General features: G+C 45.4%; 1 protein-coding gene across 3 annotated transcripts; it reads left to right on the plus strand.

The window, feature by feature from the left end:
• The first annotated feature begins 2096 nt into the window (after positions 1 to 2096).
• Positions 2097 to 22390, plus strand: CCSAP (centriole, cilia and spindle associated protein). 3 transcript variants are annotated; one of them, XM_082718893.1, is made up of 4 exons: positions 2097 to 2319; positions 2736 to 3160; positions 16845 to 17113; positions 18386 to 22390. In XM_082718893.1, the coding sequence occupies exons 2-4, from the start codon at positions 2776 to 2778 to the stop codon at positions 18560 to 18562; spliced, it is 831 nt and encodes a 276-aa protein (XP_082575019.1). In that variant the 5' UTR covers positions 2097 to 2319; positions 2736 to 2775; the 3' UTR covers positions 18563 to 22390. The 3 variants fall into 3 exon arrangements, with proteins under 3 accessions (XP_082575019.1, XP_082575020.1, XP_082575021.1); XM_082718894.1 differs by lacking the exon at positions 2097 to 2319 and having other exon boundaries at positions 2667 to 3160; XM_082718895.1 differs by lacking the exons at positions 2097 to 2319; positions 2736 to 3160 and adding an exon at positions 15130 to 16048.
• Positions 22391 to 22467: the final 77 nt, after the last annotated feature.

Below are 22467 nucleotides of genomic sequence, written 5' to 3' on the forward strand. Positions count from 1 at the left end.
AGCCAGCCCCACGAGGAAAGCAGAGTTCAAAGACAGAAAGAAATAGAATTCCAATGACATTGACTGGGTCACTGGATTTAGCTCTGCTAGAGTCACTAAATATCCTTCCCTTCTCTTTCTCTCTCTCTCTTTCTTTCTTTTAAAGACTTATTTATTTGATGGCAGGAGGGAGAGGGAGCACAAGCAGGGGGAGTGGCAGAGGCCGAGGGAAAAGCTCTTGATCCCAGGACCCCAGGATCATGACCCGAGCTGGAGGCAGACACAGCTGAAGGCAGATGGTTCACCTACTGAGCCACCCTGTCACCCCTAAATATCCTTTCTGTTTAAGCTAGTTGAATTGGTTTTTGTTATCTCCAAGTAGATGAGCCCTGATGAATAATAACACTTTAAAGAATTAGAATGAAAGCAATACCCTTAATTGGGCAAAACAGTAAACAAATAAATTGTTCTTCATTCTATTTTTAGTTATACAAAAAATGGTATACTACGTTATACATTTTGTGTGTGTGTGTGTGTGTGTGTGTGTAGATGTGTGACTGTAAGGTTTGATCACAAATTTCTCCCTCCAGAACTCACGCCTCTTTGCAAGGTAAGTGCAGCAGTTCCTCTCATGTGCGGTGGAGTTCATCTCCCTCTCTGAATCAGGCTGGCCTTGTGGTTTGAATCTTAGTATGCACCACAAAAGATGCTTATGACCTTCCCAGGCCCTCCAGCTTCTGTCATTACCCTCTCAAAAGAAGACCAGGTGAAAAAGCCAGTCTAGCCCCTTGGAGGATGAGGCCATAGTGGGGCCACCAAGGCAGTCCATGACCAGGAAGGCATGTGAGGCCCTCTGGAGCCTTCCAAGATGGCTCTCCCTCTAGCTGAATGCTATTGTGTAAGTGACTCTAAACCAGCCAAGTGAAACCAGCAGAGGAATTGCCTGGTGACCCCACAGAATTAGGAGAAATAATAAGTCTTAATTGTTTTAAGCCACCAAGATTTGGGGTGGTTAATTATGAGGCCAAGGCCAGCTGAAACACATTGTGTTCTGTATGTTTCACGTAACTGCAGCTCGTCATTCTCTCCAGATTACTAATGTATTTGTTAAAATTCTTTTTGGTTGCAACCCATCTAAAACTAACTGGGACAGCTTAAACAAAAGTGAAATGCATTAGAAAGTTTCTGGAGGTAACTCAAGGAACAAAAGGTAAAGTTGGGGAAGGGAGAAGTCAGGGCCACTGTGGGGACGTCAACGGTGGGGGTCATGGAGTGTCCCTCCGGGAAAAGTGCCATTAACCATCCAGTGGTAGTGACTCCGGTACTGCTAACTTCAAGTTCTCAGGACAGTCTGACAGATCCCACTTAAGCAGTATCTACCTCTAGACCCTTCAGCTATGATGAGGGGCTGGGACGGAACACAAAAGCAGAAGCAAAACTTAAACAACAACAACCCACATGTTAGGTGAAGAGGTGGGGGGCGGGGCGGGAATCCCTGTATGGTACTCACACCTGGCCGAGGCCTGCTTTTCAACTGCTAATTACTTTGATTTTTCAAAGCTTCTTTCAAATCTTTTCGTAAAGAATGTATCAGAGCTCCTCTCAATGGAGGGTAAGAATCTGCGTGGGGCCACTCTTGAAACTGTGACGACTACAGCAACATTGTATACGTTCGCACAAGGCAACTGAATCTGTCAAGACTTTTTTTTTTTTTTTTGTACAAAGGTCTCTGAGAGGGTGGGTTGGCGGTTTACATGAAGTTAAAAAAATGTTTGGGGTATCGGCCAGAAAGGAATTGTACTAAAACGTAAAAAGAGGTGAAAGCCAGAGCAACAGGTGCTGTGAACACAGGAGGGAAGCCGAGAGCCAACGCGTGGGCTCGATTCTGGGAAAGGCGAGGGGTGCAGGTGCGTCAGGAGGGAGCGCAGCGGGTCGCGGGTCTTGGGAGGGGACGCACCGCTCCCGCGACAGGGCAGCAACTCCACCCCCTAACCGAGGCCTCCTGCGGCCGCAGGCGCCTGAGACCGCAGCGTCTGGGGACCAGGGCGCGCGGGCGCCTCGGACAGGTGGGCGGGGGCCGTGGGTCATGCAGCCCGGGGCTGCCGGAGGCGCTGCGTCCCCGCGCCTCGCGCTAGGCACTGAAGCAGCCGCCCCCAAGCAGCGGGGCGGGGGCCGGGACCGGGAGCGCGCGGGGGAGGTGTCTGCTCCCGGGGACTGAGGCGGCGCCGTCGGCGACATCTTGCTCGGGAGGAAAGCGCCGGGGAGACCGGGTGGCTGGGAGCTGCTGCGCGCGGAGGACGGGAAGGGAGACGCAGGCCAGCCCGGCGCGGCACCCCGGAGGTAAGATGGGAGGGCGCCTCGGGGACCCCCTAGTCCCGCCCCTGCTTGGCCTCGCTCCTGCGCCCGCCGGGCCCCGGCCTCCCGCGGCCCTGTCCCCCTAGCCCGCAGCCTCTGGCGTCCCACCTCCCGAGCCGTCCCCCGAGGTGGCCCCTATTCCCCACCCGCTTCTCCCGCCCCGTGCCCTGCCGGGGCTCTCCGGACTGGGTCACAGGATGCGACGCCACCTGCCGGGTCCTGCCGGGTCCTCCCGGGGCCCGCCCCTTCCCGGGGCCGGCCGCCCGCTCCCTCCGCCCCCTCACCGCCGCCCCCGCCCGCGTCCCGCCCCGTGCGGGCGGGGCTCTGGTTTAAACGTCGCGGCGGGCCGGGCGGGCGAGACAGGAGGGGCGGGCCTCTGTGTTGTGTCCCCGGTTCCGTAGGCGGCGGCGGCGGCGCGCACTCCAGCCGGCGACTGGCACCATGGCCCCGGGGAGCGGGGTGAAGAGCGAGTACATGAAGCGCTACCGGGAGCCGCGCTGGGACGAGTACGGGCCGTGCTACCGCGAGCTGCTGCACTACCGCCTGGGCCGCCGGCTGCTGGAGCAGGCGCACGCGCCTTGGCTCTGGGACGACTGGGGCCCGGCCGGAGCCTCGGACGACTCGGCGTCGTCCGCGTCGTCGTCGGGAGCCGGGGACCCCGCGCCCCAGGGCGCCCCCGCCTCGCCGCCCGCGGAGCCCGCGGCGCGGGAGAGGCGGGAACGGCGGGCGCGCGGGCCGGCGGAGGAGCTGGGCGTGGAGGCGGCGGAGGCCGAGGAGGCCCGGGACGCGGAGGGCGGGGACGAGGCGGCGGCGGCGGCTCTGCCAGGTACCGGGCCGGGACGGGGCTGCGAGGGGCCTGCGTAGGGCTGCCCCGCTCCGGGTCTCGCTGCGCTCCGGGCAACCCCCCCCCCCCCCTTTTTTTCCTGGTAGATGATGAATCCACGTCCCTTGACAAAATAAGGATGCTGTCAGCCCCGCCCTTGCCTTCCCACCCTTTATTTCCATAATAGGATGGCTCTGGGTTGAGCCAGTTATAGGAATTCAGCTGAAGCGCTGCTGAACTCCGTGTCGAGGGCCGTGGTTGCTTCACTGCGCTCTGAAATCCCATCTATTTATATCTAAGCGCCCATTTTTTTTTCGCAGAGGAGCCCAGCTTTCACCGGATTCTCAAAGAGGACCTACCCCGGGAGAGGTTAAGAATCACGGAGCCAGGCTTTCAGTCTTATGAATGGGGCCGCTGTTTGCTGTGTTAACTCCCTGACCCGCTGCGTTGTCTCTAAAGAATATTTTGAATTTGTTTACGCAGGCTGTTGCGTAACTCCTGGTTGGTGGGAGAAAATTCCTCGTGAGGGCTAGGTGCTCTCTGCTCCTTGCCCGCGCACGGAGCCCAAGCGCGCATCCTTCTCCGAAGGCTGCCGCGGTGGAGGGCTGGAGCAGCCGCTGGAGCAAGGCTCTTGGGTGCTGGGTGTCTTGCTTCAGCCAGGGCCCTGCACCTTGTCTCCTGGCCAGACGGTCGCCGAGCTGCGGTCTCAGCATGAGAGGCCCGGAGGATGGTCGCTGGTGCCCAGCACCGAATTAAATGCCTCAGGCGGGATACAGCCTGGAGCGACGAGTGGTTCCTTCCTTCTGCCTTCTAACGTTGGCCAGATGCCTCTCCCTCTCCACCCCCATCCTGGGTCCCTCGATTTAAAAGATTTTGTTTGACAGAGATCACAAGTAGGCAGAGACAGGCAGGCAGAGAAAGGGGGGGGGGCGGGGAGCAGGGTCCCCGCTGATCAGAGCCCAATGTGGGGCTCATCCCAGGACCCTGAGATCATACCTGAGCCAAAAGCAGAGGCCCAACCCACTGAGCCACCCAGGTGCCCCCCCCCCCACTCGATTTTAAAGAGGCTCCTGCAATTAGAATAACCGAGAGCTTCTTAAGCCTCCAGTCACTAATCTTAGAATATGTATGGTCTCCTTTGACGTTCAAAATAGTTCTAACTGATGGGAGCATAATTTTTACGTTTTATAGATGAAGAAATGGAAACGCAGGCCAAATGATCAGTGACTTTATTTTTGTTTGCTTATGGCATGGTAAGTGGTAATTAACCAACTCTGCAGTTTGTAGTGGTCTCTCTGCAAGAGGCTCAGGAGGAGAGGAGATGTCATCTTTGAGTCGGAGAGCCAGGCCACCGAGCTCTCCTTCCGTCATCTTAAGTTATTCTCAGCAACATCTGCTGCAGAGCGGCCTCTCCCTCTTCGTGTTCCTTGTCGATTACCAGAGATTTATGAATACCTGGAAGCTGGAGTCCTAGTTACAGCGATCGCTGGTGGAAATTTGAATAACAGAAGGTGGCGGGGTGGGGGGGGGGGAGTGGGGGAAGGGTAGGGGAACAGACCTTCTGATTGATTCCTGTGGCACTGATCCACAGACCAAGTTGTGAGATGTACTGAATCAGACAATGTGCTTTTCTCCTTCTGGCCATTCCCTTTCATTGTTTCTAAAAGAGGTGTCAGTTATTTCTGTGGGTATAGAAATGCAGCTTTCAGATGGCATTGTGGTAGAGATGGTTCCGTGTTTGCCTGAATTCAGGATTATTTTGGTTTCCCTAGAGACACTGACTCCAACCAGTGGCTAAGGTCAGTCATTTCTTCCCTGCTAATATTTCTGGTTCAGGTGTTGGGCAGAAGGAAGGATGTTTGCTGAGTCCAGACTCCCGACTGCAAAATCCTTGTTTTCCAGTGGATGATTTTACATACTACAAGGATGAGCATTCTTGAATTCCTATAGAACATAAACATTTGGTTCTTGTTTTTATTGAAGCCAGATGTACACAGGAATCCTACAGTTCTGTATGGCTTATTACAGAGATGCAGCAGCTCCCCAGCCACACACAGACCAGTTGCCCATTCCTTAGGGCTCCACTTCCAACTCCTTTGGTTTTTCTTTTGGTGCTGGTATCTATTTCTCCAAGTAACATGGAGAGTGTTCCTTGTAAATAACAATAAATAAGCAATTGTTGTTTGTTATTGATGGTATTGACACTTCTTAATTTTCTTCCCCAGTTTTTCGCATTATCTATCTGGCTTTCGTTCTTTTCGCCCCTCTCCTAACCCATACACAAGGCCCCTCCCCATAACTTCTGAAATATAGTCAGCCCGGAGTTGGTTAGGTTACAGTCAGTATCTACAATGTGGTGCCTGGAAAATGTTGTTCAAAGCTGTCCTGTATTGTTTGCCATGACTCCTTTATCTCTTACAATACAACCAGCACATCGGGTTTGCTGTCACTCTCGACATCTTAAGACATCCCTGCCAGAGCCTCTGACCTACTTCCATCTGGCCTGGTTGCTGCTCTTGCTACCTGCTGCCCTGCCCGGTCCCATGTTGGGAGGGCCCTTTTGGCCACCACCCCACAGACTCCTTGGTTTCCCTCTCGGGTAGGAGCCCTTGTGTGGCCCTCACATCATTTTCCTTCTTGGTTTACCCCTCCTGTTGGAGTTTGTCTTCTAGTAGCTTCGTGAAAAAGGGTATGTGAGACATGAATTTCCTAAGACCTTGCATGTCGAAAGATAGCTTTATTCTGCCCTCATGATTTGGTGGGTTTGTGGCTGAGCTTGGAATTCAGGTTGGAAATATTGTCTCTAAAAAATCTGGAGACATCGCTCTGTTGTGTTGTAACTCGTGATACTGCTGTTACAATCCTGTGTCTTCCTGATTCTTGATTACCTGTCCCCACCGTCAGGAAGTGTTTAGGGTCTTCTCTTTGTCCTTTTATTTGGAATTTTTTCCTTGGTCTATGTCTGTTTTCCTCCAGTGTTCTGGGTGAGTCCTCACAGTGAAACTCCTGCTTTGTAATTTTGGTAAGTTTTCTTGAGTTGTTTTTTCATTTCTATTCTGTTGCTGTTCCTTTCCTTCTAAACGTCTTAGCTGGATGTTAGACTTCATGAATTTATTCCTTCCTTTTCTAATATGCACCCTACCCCCTATTTTCATATGTCTTTTTCTTCTATTCTTCTGGGTGATAGTCTCAATTGTATCTTCCCAGCTCTGCTATTACATTTCTTTTTAATTACTGGCATCCTATTTATTTTTAAATTTAATTAATTTTGATTTCTGGACTTACCTTCTTCCCCCTCTCTTTCCCTCTCCTACCCCCCTTTCTCTTTTTATTCCTTTTTAAGAAATAGTATTCTATTTCTTAAATAGAAGACACTGCATATAGTGTCTTCTATTATCTTGGTGAGGATATCACTAGAAGTTTTTTGTTTTCTTCTTGTATTTCTATAGCATAGTCTCTGGTTCCCCACTTCTCCCCATTTTTGATTCTTTTTGTTTAAAAACCTGTATTTCATGTTAGTTTTCTCAAATGTCTAATGACCCTTGGCTTCTCGTCCTGATTTAAGAGAGGGTGCTAAAAAGCTGTCAGGATGTTCTTTGTGCGGGGTAGGTGGCAGTGGTAGTGTTTACTATGGAATGCTTTGAAGCATGCCTTGAAGAGTGGCCTGGACTGTCTCTAATTTCTTTTTTCATAGTCCTATTTCTTCTTAAATTAAATTTGCTTTTTAGCAAAGTTATACATATGCATAATTTTTAAATATACACTTAAAATGAAAAAAATAATTCTGACTGATTCCCCATATCCCTTGCTTGCTAGGGTGCACGTTCCAACTCTTTTCAGCTTTGGCCACCTTCTTCTCATCTAGATTTACCTGTTGGCTTTTTTATTTTAAATGTTGTATAATGACTTCCCATCATGGGAGATGATTTAGCTTAAGATCTTTGCTCTGCCCCCCCACCTCCCGATATATATATAGCAGCACCCACTTGTCCCACAGTATTAACTATACGACTATTTAAGCACTATTTAAGCACTATATGACTGTATGACTGTTTAAGCACAATTCTGTGTTTGAATTATTGTGGCTGGGTAAAATGGTATTTACTGGTGAGCGTGTAGTATATTCTGACTACATTTTCTTTTCGTTTATGTTTTTCCTGAAGTTAATCATTGCTTCATTTTTTTTTTTTTGTTTATATATATTTTATATTCCCATCATTAATTCAGCTTGAAATAGTCTGGTTATACTTTAAAACTTGTCCTATGCTAGACACATGAGGTGTTCAATTCATTCAATTTTTTCCTTGGAGACCGTTTTTTGAACCCTTATCCTCCTGTTCTTATTGATGCTGCCCAGATCTGACACAGCTAACGATCTGGGGCTTTTCTTCACTGTTTGCCTGAGTCTTCCTTTTGTTTACCTCCTTTATCTGAGCCCGGTCTTATAAATCTCAAGAGTTCCTTTGTGTGGCCAATCCCTTCCTTTTGGTGTAACACATCCTCTGTAAATCCTGAGAATACTTTTGTGACCTTGCATGACTGAAAATGCCTTTACTATATCCAAAAGCTGGATTGATATTTTGCAAAAGAGAGAACTCTAGATTACAAATTTCAGTACTTTAAGGCATTTTTATATTGAATCCTAGTTTTTGGTCTTGCTTTTTAGAAGTACCATGCCTCTCTGACACCCTGTGTATGCGACCTCTTTTTGTGGGGGGAGGGGATTAGGAGGGTGTTTCTAAGAGATTCTCCTTATCCTATATCCTACATGTTCTAAAATTCTATGTGTATGTCCTTTTTTTTTTTAAATGTTAGCTCTACACCAGATGTGGGGCTTGAACTCATGACCCCGAGGTCAAGAGTCGCATGCTCTGCCAACTCGGCCAGCCGGACGCCCCATATGTGTGTGTCTTTTATCATTCATTGCGCTGACAACTTGGTGGGTCTCTTTAGTCTGGAATATTTCTTATAGTTCAGTAATATTTTCTAGTACCACTTAAAATAATTTCCTGTGGTCTATTCATTTTTTCTTTCCATGATTATTTTTAGTTGGATGGTGTAACTCCTGAATCAAATCTCTAACATTTTTATTTAAAACTTCTCTGACACTGGAATTTTGGATTCTGTTTCCTTGGAGAACTCATCAATTTTATCTTCCAAACTTTATACTGAAATTTTTAAATCTCCCTTTCTAGTCTTCAATTTTGAAGAGATTACATGTTTTTTTTGTCCCAAGTGTTATTTTTTAAAAATTAAAAATTAAAAAATGGCATTCTATTTTTCTTGGATTTCTTTTCACTCAAAAAAGAAAAAGCCATAAATATCCTTTGAGAGCTTCCTTGTATTTCCCAGTCTTTTCTGTATATTTTGATCTTTTTCTTTTTAGAGGACGGACTCACATGTTTGTTCCCAGCCTGCCCGCTCGCATGTAGGTTTGAGGTTTGGAGAGCTTTTCAGGAGCTCTCTATGTGGGGGTGCTTGTTGACTAATTGGATGAGGACCAGCTGTTTCTCTGAGGACTTCAAGCATAGTATACACCCATTTTTCTTGTGTTCACTTCCCAAACAGCAGGCCTCCAGTCTCCTGCCTGGAGGGGTACAAGCCTGGCTGTCAGCATTCTGGGAACAGAGTTGGGGAAAGGGATCAGGGGCCTTGTTCTTTACTACATGAACCTATTTTCAGGCAGGTGTCACCCCTTACTTTTCCTGTGCCCTCTCTTTCTCCCTCTGGAGAGTAACCCATATGCCTTCTGGGCTGGGAGAGGGGCCATCACCTGGCTAATGGACTCGAAGAAAGTCTATGCAGGAGGTATGTACACCTACATCACAGAATTAGCCTGAAAACTAGTTGCTTAAGATTCCAGTACTCATTGGTTATTGCTCGTGGTTTCTGTGGGTGGAGTTTGGCCTGGGCATAGGGATGTGCCTTGTTTCCACTCTGTGCTGCCTGCAGCCTCGGCTGGAAGGTGCCAGGGCTGCGGGCTGCCTGCTGGGACCCTCACATGTGACATCTTCGTGTGCCCGGCCTTCCTCCTAATGTGCTGGCGGGCCTCCAACAGCATGTGTTTCTGAGAGAGAGCGGGGCAGATGCTGGATTGCCCTTTATGCCTTACCACCTGGAGCCACGTAGCACCTCTTCACCGCATTCTTTGCTTACCAAAGTCTGCCCAGATTCATGGGGGTTCTAGAAGCATCTCCCAGTCCAGTTCTCCACAGGTACATTCATATTATGTTGTGAGAAGAGCACATGGGCTAGGGCACTGATTAATGCTGGACCTTCTGCTTCATTTTCCAGTTCCTTTTGGGGTTCAGTTTGTGTCCTGTGGGGCTTGCTTCTGCAGGGAGCTAGGATTCATCCTACTCAACCCTGCGAGGTCCCTTTTACATCTTCCTCTACTTTCCAGCTTCCAAAATTTTATCAACACCTGATGTCATCGCTTCCCTTGCTTTTTGTGCTGTGAGTTATGCCTTTTTTCCTTCACTCTAGTAGGCTTTTGGGATGAAGGGACTCTGCGCACATGTCATTGGTGCATATTTAACCTAAACTCTATTTGCTGTATTTTTTTTCCATTTGCTATATTTTTACTTATGTTTATTATTTACTTTTTTCTCTCTTTCTTGATCAGTCTTGCCTGAAACTTGTGAATCCCGTTAGTTTTTTTCCTAAACTAACTCTTGGCTATGTGGATTTTCTTTATTATATGTTTTTAGTAATCTATGATCTTTTTTCCCTTACTCTAATTTTCTTTTTTTTTTGAAGATTTTATTTATTTGAGAGAGAGAGAGAGAATGCATATGCAAGTGGGGGAGGGAGAGGGACAAGCAGACTTTGCACTGAGCTCAGAGACTGACACAGGGTTGGATCCCAGAACCCTCCATGACTGGAGCCGAAACCAAGAGTCAAATGCTTAACCCACTGAGCCACCCAGGTGCCGCCTCTAATTTTCTTTGTTTATTTTTCTAACTTTTTTTTTTTTAAGATTTATTTATTTATTTATTTGCCAGAGAAAGAGAGATCACAAGTAGACAGAGAGGCAGGCAGAGGCAGAGAAAGAAGCAGGATCCCTGCTGAGAAAGGAGCCCAATGTGGGATTCGATCCCAGGACCCCGGGATCATGACCCGAGCTGAAGGCAGCCACTCAACCATCTGAGCCACTCAGGCATCCCTATTTTTCTAACTTTTTAAGATGGGTGCTTATCATTGACATTGTTTTCCCCCATGCCTTTCTCTTTGGCTATATTGATTAAAGGCTTTAAATTTCCATCTGATTACTGCTTTAACTACATCATCAGTTGAGTATGATAAATATTAACTCCCTGCAGGAGAAAGGCACAAGTTTTGTTTTTTATTCCTTAAGCAAAATATTATGATTTTTAAAATACACCAAAAATTAATAAAAATTAACATTTATGTATAAGACAAATATAAGAAAACATATTTATCTTTAAAATAAAAGTAAACTAGGGGCACCTGTGTGGTTCAGTCAAGATACGGCATCTGTATCTTGATTTCAGCTCAAGTCATGATCTCAGGGTGGTGAGATCGAGCCCCATGTGGGACCCCTCACTCAGCACAGACTCTGCTGGGATTCTCTTTCTCCCCTTACCCCCCACCCCTGCTCACACCAAATAAATAATGAATGAATGAAAAAAATATGTATATATATGTCTTTAAAGAAAAGAAAGAAAACCCATATACCAAAAATCTACAAACATTATGCTTGGTGAAGAAACTTTAGAAGCATTTCTCTTTTTCTTTCTTTTTTAAGACTTTTAATTGATTGATTGACAGAGCGAGCACATGCGCATGTGCACCACAGGCAGAGGGACAGAGGGAGAGAGAGAGAATCTCAAACAGACTCCACACTGAGCTCAGAGTCTGACGTGGGGCTCCATCTCCCCACCCTGAGATCATGACCTGAGCCGAAATCAAGAGGTGGATGCTTCCTCGAGTGAAGCCATCCCAGGGCCCCTAGAAGCATTTCTGATAAGATCAGGATTAAGGAAGGCAGGACTTCTGTCACCACTACTTTTTTTTTTAATTGTTAAAAATTGTAATAAAATATACCTAACACAATTTCCAATTTTAGCCATTTTTAAATGTGACATTGAGTATATTCCCATTTTTGTGTGGCTATATGATTTGTTTTGATCTGTGCACTATTTAGAAATGTTTTTAAATATCAAAACTAGAGATTTTTAAAGTTTTTTCTTTTTATCTTATCAAGTTTAATTACACTATAGTTGGAGGATACATTCTATGTGGTTTCAGTTTTGTAAATATATTAAGAGTTGGCTTATAGGGACTCCTGGTGGCTCATTTGGTTAAGTATCTGCTTTCAGCTCAGGACATAGTCCCGGGGTCCTGGGATTGAGCCTCAGGTTGGGCTCCCTGCTCCCCGTGGCGTCTGCTTCTCCCTCTGCGCTTCCCCCTGCTCATGCTCTTGCTCTCTCCCTCAAATTAATTAACTAATTAATTAATTAATTAAAAATTTGGTTTCTAGCCTTAGATATGTCCATTCTTGTAAACATCAAGCATTTATATTATTACAGATTCTATATCCTGTAGTTATTGGCTGCAGTGTTGTACATGTATTCATTAGGTTGAATGTATTAATTCTGTTGTTCAAATACTTAAAAAAAATCAGAGTGTTGAATAAAAGTTACTACGACGGTGGACATATTCTTTTTATCACCCAGCACGGTCGTCACTGGCCACATGAGCTTACTGAGCACTTGAACTCAGACTAGCGGATCTGGGGAACTGAATGGTTACCTTCATTTTAATTCATTTAAACTTATACTTAATAGCCACATGTGGTTAGGTATTGGAGAGCACAGTCCTAAAACAAGACTGAGTTTACTTTTGTTTGAATCTTCTGTTGGTTACTGAGAAACGGGGCTGTGCTGTGATATAATGTCCAGAACACTGTTTTTGTGTGTGTGTTTGTTTGTTTTTGGTCTGGAGGCTTTATTCCGAGCCTCCTTCCTTTGAATAGGATTCTGAATCCCAGATTCACACACGGTTCTCTTCGGCCAGACACTGCTTGGAGTTTTGTAAATATTAATATTCTAGTGGTCAGCCCCGTGGCTTCTGCAGTTTCCGTCTCTGTCTCCTGCTGCTGAGGAGGGCCTGTAGTTTGTCTTTTTCTGGAAGTTCTGCGGAGGGTGAATGCTGTTATTTTATTGTCTGCCAGTAATAACTCCTTGTGTGCCTGCTCTCTGTTTGCTGGTCGCTCATACTTATGCTTGACAGATCACTCGCAGGGATAACGTGGGGCCTCAGGTCTCCGAGGACAGTGGAGTTCCTGGTGCTGGATGCCTGTGGACGCTCTGCGTCGGAGAGTCCGTCCCGGGGTCCACGGTTGCCGGAGCTGAGGTGTCTACTCTCTTCACTTGCTGTGGTCTGGTTCCCTGACCCCATGTTCCCCCCGTGAGCTGTGGGACAGCTTGGTTGCCAGATGCCAAGTCTCTTCCTCCTCATCCTACTGGCCCCCACGCCCGGTCACATTTGGCTCCGTTAACTGCTACCTCCTTTACCAAAGCGCTTCCCTTCTTTGCTCACCTGGTTAGTTTTTCTTCTTTTCTAACAGTCCTTTCTTGCCCTTCGGCGGCTCCCTCCTCTGCCTGGCTGCTGCTTACATAATGGTCCCATGGGCCTGACTCCACTCTCCCCTTCTCTGCCTGCGTTGCTTCCGGGGTGACCTGTTCCACGCGCAAACCCCAGCTCCCACCTGCCCACTCACTGCCTTCTCTCCCGGGCCCCAGAGTCAGTGGCCAGCTGCTGCCTGCTTCCTCGTTCCAGAAGCCTTTCACGTATGAGGCGAGTATCCTTTCCTCGGCCTTTTATCGGAGGTTCGTTAGCCTGACCCTCCACTCCAAACACCTGTGGGAGCTGTAGCCTCCTCCTTGTCCCCAGTGCTGTGCTGCGTCCGGATCCACCGATTGGTCTTACCCGGTGCTGCTGGGCTGGCCACTCTGGAATGGCTTTGGCCCCACCTCCCTGCTGTTCGGACCCGTGTGTAGTTCCCAAGTGTCCGAGAGTCTGCACCTGCTGAGCTCGGTGGGTCCCTCTGGTCCTTCTTTGCCTCCCCACCTCCACCATGACTACTGGTCTTCCCCTTCCCCTCTAGCTCATCCTGCACGACGGTAGAGGCCTTACTCCTGAGTTTGGCATAGAAACTCTGTGCTATCTGCTCCACAGGCATTCTGTGTGCCTGTCATTTTGAACTATTTAGACTTCCTCTTCTTTCCCAGGCCTTTGAACAAGACATTCCCCCTTGCTGAGATTCTCTTTTCTGTTTTCTTCCAGGCTGGCTTATTCTTTCAACTACATCATTATGACCTTCTCGGGGTTGGCTGCTCCGGCAGACCTGGGTTGGACACACACAGAGTGGGACAGGAAGAGAAGGAAGGGAATTGAACAATGATGATTCGGGTTGTTTTCCCTCTCTCAGTCCTGTGATTGCACAAACCTTCGTCTCCCCCTTTCTGTTTTCCTTTGTCTTGGTCTTGATGGTCTCCTCTCCCCTCTTCCAGAAAAGAGAAGAGAACAAGGTGAGGACACATGACTCAGGAATGTTTGAGCGATGAATGGATTTAGGTTCTCATGGTAAGATGGAAGACGGGTGTCCCACCTTATCCGCAAACAGCTTATGCCTGTGTTTAAAGATGTGGCACAGTGGTACAAAGCAGTAAACTCCAGGGTCCGTGCATGATCTGTTTCTTAAAATGTATAGTAATAAATGAAACAGTCTGGTAGAGTCAAGGTCATTGTCATTGCTGAAGACCGAAATGGCAGTGATCTATCGAGGCTTCTTACACTTGTGCCACAGGATCTGGACTTCCTATTCAGGAGCTTACTCTAAAGGGACCATGGACAGAAGCAAGAAAAGAATCACAGCTAAAAATATTAAGGGACAAGAGTATGTCCTAAAGCAATGGCGAGGGTTTGACATAGCAACCTATAAACTCATCACCTGGAGACAAACTCTGGGACATATAAAGCGAGGGGTATCCTTAAGACCTTAGAGATCTTTAAACAGCCAGGGTAAGTGAAATGATGCCCCAGATGCATAAGGAGCGCCTATTCAAAAGAATGAAATTAGATCACAGTCTTACAGCAGACATTAACATTAACTCAGGCGGATTAAAGACCTGAATCCATAAAATTCCTAGAACAAAACACAGGCGGTAAGCTCCTTGACATCAGTCTTCACAATGTGTTTTTTGGTCCTGATTCCAAAGGCAAGGGAAACAAAAGCAAAAATAAACAAATGGGACTACATCAAGCTGAAAAGCTTCTGCACAGCGAGGGAAACCGTCAACGAAATAAAAAGGCAACCTATTGAATGGGAGAAGATATTTGCAAATGACATATCCCATGAGGAGTTAAATATCCAAAATATTACAGAACTCCCACAACTCAACAAGAACAAAAGAAACCAAAATGACCCAAATTTAAAAAATGTGCAGAGGATAAGAATAGACATTCTTCCAAAGAAGATATACAGATGGCCAAAAGGCAAATGAAAAGATGTTAAACATCAGTAATTATCAGGGAAATGCAAGTCAAAACCATTTGTGGTTATGATATGGTGATAGGGTGTTATGATAGGGATGTGATTGTGATATCTAATTGTAGATAACACCTCACACCTGCTAGAATTGCTGTTACCAAAAAGATCAGAAATAAAAGGGATTGCAAGGATGAGAAAAGAAGCCTTCTCACACTTGGTAGGAATATAAGTTGGTTCAGCCACTGTGGAAAACAATATGGAGATTCCTCCCAAAAGTAGGACTAGAATTAACCATGATCCAGCAATTCCGCTTCTGGGGTTTTATCTGAAGACTACAAAAACACTCATTGGAAAAGACAGAGGCACCCCGTGTTTATCACAGCATGACTTACTGTAGCCAAGATACAGAGACAACCTAGGTGGCCACTGATGGATGAATGGATAAAGGATGGAAGGCGTATAAATACACACGACGGACTACTGCTCAGAGTAGCCACAAGGAAGTAGGAAGTTTCCTATTTGCAACAACAAGGGTGTCTCTAAAGGGTTTCATACTCAGTGAAATAAGTCAGACTAAGAGAGACAAATACCATATGATCTCAGCTATATGTACAATCTAAAAAGCAAGACAAATCAACAAACAGAACAAAAATAGACTCAAAGATACAGAGAACAAATGGGCGCTTCCCAGAGGGAGCTGGGGGAGGGCAGAATGGGTGAAGGAGGTCAGTCGCTCAGTGATGGACAGTAACTAGGCTTACAGTGGTGATCACTTTGCAGTGTAATACAAATACCAACTTATGATGTTGTACACCCAAACTTTATATGCTATAGACAAGTTTTATGTCCATAAAAACAAATAATATAAATCCGGGCTGAAATGAAACATGCGCTTGCAAAGGGTTTAAACAAAGCCGTGTAACTTTTATAAAAGATAAAAGGTTTATAAAAAAAATAATGAAACTCATGTTAGGGAAGTGCGTATGTTTTAGAGCGTATCCTTAATGTCTGGTGTTGACCTCAAGCAGGACAGCCCGATTTTCCTTCAGAGTTCCTCCAGCTCCTCTGACAGAATTTAGGACAGTGAGACCGTGGGTTCTGATTCATGTGGTCATTTCTGTCACAAGCGTTGGGGGAGCCCTTCTGTCCAGCTCTTCACACTGGGAATGTGGAGCTGAGCACCAGTAACTATGGAAACCACTCCCTACTGTGACTGAGGTCACCAGCTGGCTCTTACAAGGAGCAGGTAAGAGTCCTAGGGAGCTTTCCAGAGTCATGGAACAGCAGAAAGACTTGAAATTGAGTGTGTAAATGCAATCAGGAGCTTTCCATAATCGTGGTGCCTCAGGAAGAAATGGGATCCTGGAACTCTAGTTGAGTAATTTAAAAACGAACCTTTTGCAGCCTCTGGGTGATTACCACAAATCCAGATCTTTCTCTGAAGCAAGACATTGACGACTGGAGAAAGCTGTTAGACTGTGGTGCTTTCTAGCTGTTAATATTTAATTAAGATGCTTAACCTCAGAATATGAGTCATAGGGGCTCCTGGGTGGCTCAGTGGGTTGAGCGCCCAACTCCTGATTTTGGCTCAGAGTTCCAGCCCTCTTTCGGGCTCTGCCTGCTTGGGATTCTCCCTCTCCCCTCACCTGTCCCCCTCCCTCTAAAATAAATAGATAAATATTTTTTTAAAAAAAGAATACACATAACAGTTGTGGCTTTTGAATAGGCTTGGTTCAATAGTGATGTATTTGTTGTTGATTTTAAAACAGGATAGACTTGGGCGCCTGGGTGGCTCAGTGGGTTAAGCCGCTGCCTTCGGCTCAGGTCATGATCTCAGGGTCCTGGGATCGAGTCCCGCATCGGGCTCTCTGCTCAGCAGGGAGCCTGCTTCCCTCTCTCTCTCTGCCTGCCTCTCCATCTACTTGTGATTTCTCTCTGTCAAATGAATAAATAAAATCTTTAAAAAAAAAAATAAAATAAAACAGGATAGACTGAAAAGTATGATACTAACTTGTTTCCATATTTCTGTTTCCAGGAAATTATGAATTGAGCTATAAGTGAACAAGTTACTGAATTAAGCATTCTGAACTTTACAACCCAAATGTTTAATTACGTAGAACCATGGTTTGAAAGCATTCTCATTTTGTTTTATCTCCTTTTTTCCAAAAGCCCCGCCAGTGAAAGATATCAAAGAAAAACCTGAACAAGAGATCAGAACAAAAGAGACTGAGAAGTTACCTAACAGTACTGAACCTCGACAGCAACCAAGTGCCTTATTTGCCAGAGGAAATAGGAAAGCAGTCAAAAGTCCTCAAAGATCATTGAGTAGAATAAAAGAGAACAAGCATCCGTTTGCCCTTTACGGGTGGGGAGAAAAGCAGACGGATACAGGAAGCCAGAAAACTCACAATGTCTGCGCGTCCGCTCCGGTCCATGAGGTGGGTCCCATGAACCCGGCCTCCCTGACTTTCCTGGGAAGGTGGGAGGTGGGGTCTGTGCCGTGAGCATGTCCTTTGTTTACTGCGATGCTTTGGGGTCACGGTAGGTCTTCAGGGATGGCGGGGGGCCAAGGAGAGTCCAGACCCGGGCATCTGATTGGCAAACAGAAGTCTGGGTGTGAGCTTCCTGGGGATAGAGGGGATTTGCTGGGGGTTAGCTGGGATCTGGAAGGTTTACCAATATGGCGGCAGGGGAAGAAGTGGCTGGGGTCAGGGTTTTCAGGCTCCTGGGGGGCCAGTAGGTCAAGGGAGGAGGAGCATGACCTGGCTGGTGGCAGCCCCTAGATTTGCCATGGGACCCTTGAGAGGTTTCCAGTTCCTTTGGCTTTGATAACTGGTGTTCCTTGACTCCTTTGTTTTCTTTTGTTGGTTGGCATCTCCTGTAGTTCTTGGCATCTACTGTAGACTCCCTTTTGCCCTTTGCATTCGGTGTGGATGCTCATGTTTCCCCTGCTTGTCTGTACCGGGTGCCCACTGCTGCTTGGAGCCTTCATTGTCCTCTTGGTCCTGAGAACCTGTCTCATAAGAGGTCTCGGTGCGTGGAGCCCTAGAGCAGTTATGGACATTAGTGTCAACACCACCACTACAGCCTAAAGCAAGGAATGAATGAAAAGAAGCAGAAAGTACGAACGGTTTGAATTCTGATGAAATACCATCATCAGATTTACACTGAACGGACTTCTGCACGAGCCCTAGCAGATGGTGTTTTCTGGAGTGATATTTTAGACAATGAAGCTGTGCTTTAACAAAAGACTCTGGGATTAAGTTTAAGAGAGTTTTTCTGTAGTATGAATTGTTTTAAGTGGTAAAAATCCCTGGAGACTTTTTGCTTTTTTTTGTGTAGTATGTTGTCATAAAACATTTAAAGTCCTTTAATGGAATACTTATCCAGGCTTAATGCTAATAAGCTTTTTCAATAATTTTCCAGAGCCATTCTCTAGAGGCACTTTGCAAATTGGTTGCTTGCATTTCTAACTAAAATTCAGTCCTGTGGCTGTTTTTGGTGGCTTAGTGTCTTGGTTGCTGACAGTGGGTGTGGGGACGGCCGTTCTGGAGAAACTATCACACTCAGGGCCGGGCTTGCCTCTGCCGGGCTTCAGGTGACCTGTGCCTAGCTTCATTATAGATACTCTTGAAAATTGTTACAAAAGCCATGTAAGTTATTATGCATTTATTGTGGAAATAATCAGCGTTTATTTTTGAATAACTTAGATTCATGAGTCAGCATTGCGCGCCAAGAACAGAAGACAGGTGGAAAAGCGGAAACTGGTCACTCAGAGGCAGCGCGCCCACTCCGTGGAGGTGGAGAAGAACCGGAGGATAAAGCCTCCGCCCTCGGAGAACCCGTGGGTGACGGAGTACATGAGATGCTACTCAGCACGGGCCTGAAGGCAGGAACGGCTGCCGGGACAGCCTCTTCGAAAAAGCGTCAGCGGAAGAAAGAAGAAGCAGAACAAAAGAAAAACCACCAGAGGAAAACAGACACAGGTTTAAGAAACCAGCGATGACCCGGCGTTTTCTGCAGGGAATTTCCCGAAGACTGCTCTGTTTCGCTGGATCCTGGTCACCTACCTCAGCAGTAGGGCGACAGTTGAAGCCATAGACATTTGGGTATTTCTGAAGCTAATTCCCTAAATATTTGATATTCTTATAAGAGTTTTGTTTTAAAGCATCTTAATCTTTTCGACACCGACACCAAATGCCTTTAAGTGGCTACAGATGCTTCGCACTCGGTATTTCCGCCAGCTTAGCTGGAGCCCATTTCCTTTCTGTTCTCACCCCTTCCCAGACCCCGTAGCCAGTAAGATCATCCCAACTTGCAGCTTGAGACCCATTTTCCTTATGTGGAGTTTTCTTGTGGAAGAGCAGCTCTTCAAGTGAGTTTCAGCACTAATACTGACTCCTTGCGCAGTGAAACCAGAACTTACTTGTGTTTTGGTTTTGGCCCCACGTCACGTAGACTGTGATATTTAAGAATTCTCTGGGTTGGGTGAGGGTCCTCTTTTCTCTTTAAATTGACATCGAGTCACTTATTTCATAGCTCAGTAGATCGAATGCATTCCAATGAATGAAGTGCCACTGCTATGTCTTTAGGGTAGTACTGAAGTTTCTTTGGAAACTTTTTCTATTATTATTGCAACTTTTTTTTTTGGAGCACATAACGGGGAATCAGTTCCTCACTGCATTGTGGTGTTTCGGCACATAACTTACTGTGGACTTTCACCTCATCTATAATGGCAGTGACATTTAGAACTTACAATGTGAAATTTATGTAATTATGTTGAGATTGTCCTGCTCACTGGGGACAGGGGGCAGATATTAAGATACCAATTAGAAATGTGGCTTACCCCTCCTTTCTGCACTTTCTTCTCTACAGACTCATTCATAACAAAGCTTTGATGCTGTACATTACTCAGACTTTTAGCCAAAACGTGTTACTCCTGGATTCCTAGCCAGTAGGCCTTACAGAGAACAGCCAGTGGAAGAATAGTAGCGTGTGTCAAGGCACAGATGTGAGTGTGTAAACGAGGTTCTCCTTCCCCAGCACATTTACTCTTGGGGTAGAAGGTGGTTTTGAGAAACGCTGGTTTCTACCCAGCAGATACAGGAATCTACAGGAAGGATGAGTGCTAAACTCTCTATAAGAGAGAAAAGAGGCCTCTGCCTAGGCCGGGTGTGCAGCTGAAGACAGGTGAATAAACTTTGCCATTAGACGTGAGGTTGAGTATTTTCTTGATATTTTTACTCTGTATTTTTGAAGTATTATGGTCAGTTTTTACTTTTGTTTTTAAGTAGGCTTCACACCCAGCGTGGGACTTGAACTCATGACCCTCTGAGCAGGGGTCGCATGCTCTGCCGAGTGAGCCAGTCAGGCACCCCTGCTGTCAAGTTTTAGAACACAAATACGTTTTACTCCACATAAAGTCTTCACACAGTGTCCTCTTACAACTGTATTGAGCTTGGAGAACTCACTTAATCATGAGCTTTAAAAAAAATACTTTTTAAACATCTGCATTGTTTCGCAGTGAATTCTTTCACATAGAGAGCTCTTCTAATAATTGAGATGTCTATTTAACAGGAGGTTCTGTATGCTGGTCCAAACGACCTTGTTAATAATTCTGGTGAACACTGCTGTAATATATTAAAGTCCTTAACCACTGCAAGTACCTGAAGGTGAGATTACTGTGACGTAGTGATGGTGTCGCTGCCTGTAGAAACTGTTCCTTTCTGACCACTTCCTGCATGTTTGGTTTTAGCCATGAAGCTCAAACGTTCCTGTTGCACCTGACAATCTTAGGGAAGCTACCCTTGGGGGTGGCTCAGGCCCCCCACCGATGGGCTGCCTTAGAAACCCAACTTCCTCTAGGCTTTGACCAAGCCAGACTCTCTCCTTCAGAGACAGATTCGGATTTAATGTGCTTACTACTGAAAACTCCAGATAGAAATAAAACCTAGAAGGCAATAGTGACCAATTGTCCCCCTTTTTAAGTAGAGGACAAATGAACAACCTTTTTAATGTGCATGAAAAAAGTCAATCTGAATTAATTGTGAGTGCCCTTCCCACACCCAAGCCATTAGTTGGTTAAGGTGTCTTCTTTTTAGGGGTGAGAATTACCCTTTGAGCCCAGGATGTTTTTTGGGTGGTAACAATTCAATGGTCTTACTTTTTCCTTCTCACTCTAGAAACTAATGTATTTGTAACCACGTTCCTAGTTCATGGGACACATTGGAAGGCAGGAAGATAGTTTTTTAAAATTACCTTTCATGTTGAAAAGTTTTAAACTGTTGGAGATTCCAGTGACACTTAGAAAGATAGAATAAAGTAACTGCTACATAGACGCTTTTGTATTTTGGCTTTAAATTGAAAACTGTTGACCATATACATGTTTGCTATGTTACTTTTATTAAAAACAGTAATAGAATCCTGAAAAACAGCTAGCAGTCTCCTGGACCAAGGTGGATGAGAAGTAAATAGGAACCAGTTCTTTCTCTTAAAACCTAGAAGGCTGCTCTTATGCAGGAGTATCCGAAGCCTGGGTACTTCTGGTTTTATATATGTATCTATATATATCTGTATATATATGGACTCCTCCACTGCCATAACATTTCTAAGCACACATATACATTTTTTAAAGTTTACTAAACATATAATAGGGTGTAGGTTGTCTTAGTTGCTCCTGAGGTAGTGGGCACATATTAATGGCACTTCATATATGTAATCGCTTTGTCAATGTTTCATTCAATAAAAATTGCTAATAACTTGAAAGGTGTGTATGCAAGGTCACTCCAACTGAATTGCAGCTACATTGCATGAAGGGCGTCTGTGCATTGTTAGAGGTCACCTTCCAAAACAAATCTGTGCTATTGGCGGGGTTTAAAAAATTCTGTAGTGATTCCCCTCCTCCTTTTAACTTGAAATGCTGGACTGAGCGTAAACTTTAAAAATGGAATGCTGTAGTATTTGGCATTTAAAATGTTTAAAAGTATCATTGGCAAAGAGGGAGAGAGGCAAAGCATATGTTAGATGTGAAAACAACTTTTCTTGTCGACTGCTTCAGTAAAAAAATAGTTTCGTGGATGGTTTTACCCTGGACTAAATTAAAAATGGTGCTAATGTTTATTTATCTGGATTCTGTATTTGGTTTGATAGTAAAATGCTAATGCCTGACTCATAAGGTCCTTACTATAGTCTGGTGATAAGTTACTTTAATATTTAAAGAGGGATGCTAAAGATGTGACCTGATCATTTCAAAATGTTTGCATTTGAAATGGAGTTTCATACAACAGAATGAATAGGGAGTTATTCAGTATAAGTATCTGCATAATACCAAATTCTATGCAAGGAACCATGTCTAGATTATTGGCCCAGACAAGCCTACTAGTGTGAGATGGAGATAAGTTACTTCTGTAGTACTTATTTCCATTTTGATGAAAGGACACCTGCATGAAGACACTGGAAGCCTCTTTTTGGATTTCTTTTATAATTAGCAAAACTGTACTTAAGAATAGTCTCCCCATGTCATTATGTTTATTTTGAGTATGGACTTCACTTTAACATTCTGAAGGAGCAAAGGCTGGGCACCTGTAATCACAAAGCTCAGGCGATGAGAATTTGGGGTTGTATTTTCTAAGAACTACATTTTGCTTTTAGCTTATATTTAATATTGCAATTACTTGGAAAATGTGAATAAAGTTAATTCATCCTGCAGGCTAAAATTTCTGTTTTGTGGGAAATCTGATTAGGACATCAGTGGTTGAAGAAAATGTATGATCATGTTGGCTCCTAAATGGAT

The sequence above is a fragment of the Mustela nivalis genome, assembly GCF_964662115.1.
Source record: "Mustela nivalis genome assembly, chromosome: 2".
Taxonomy (NCBI): Eukaryota; Metazoa; Chordata; class Mammalia; order Carnivora; family Mustelidae; genus Mustela; species Mustela nivalis.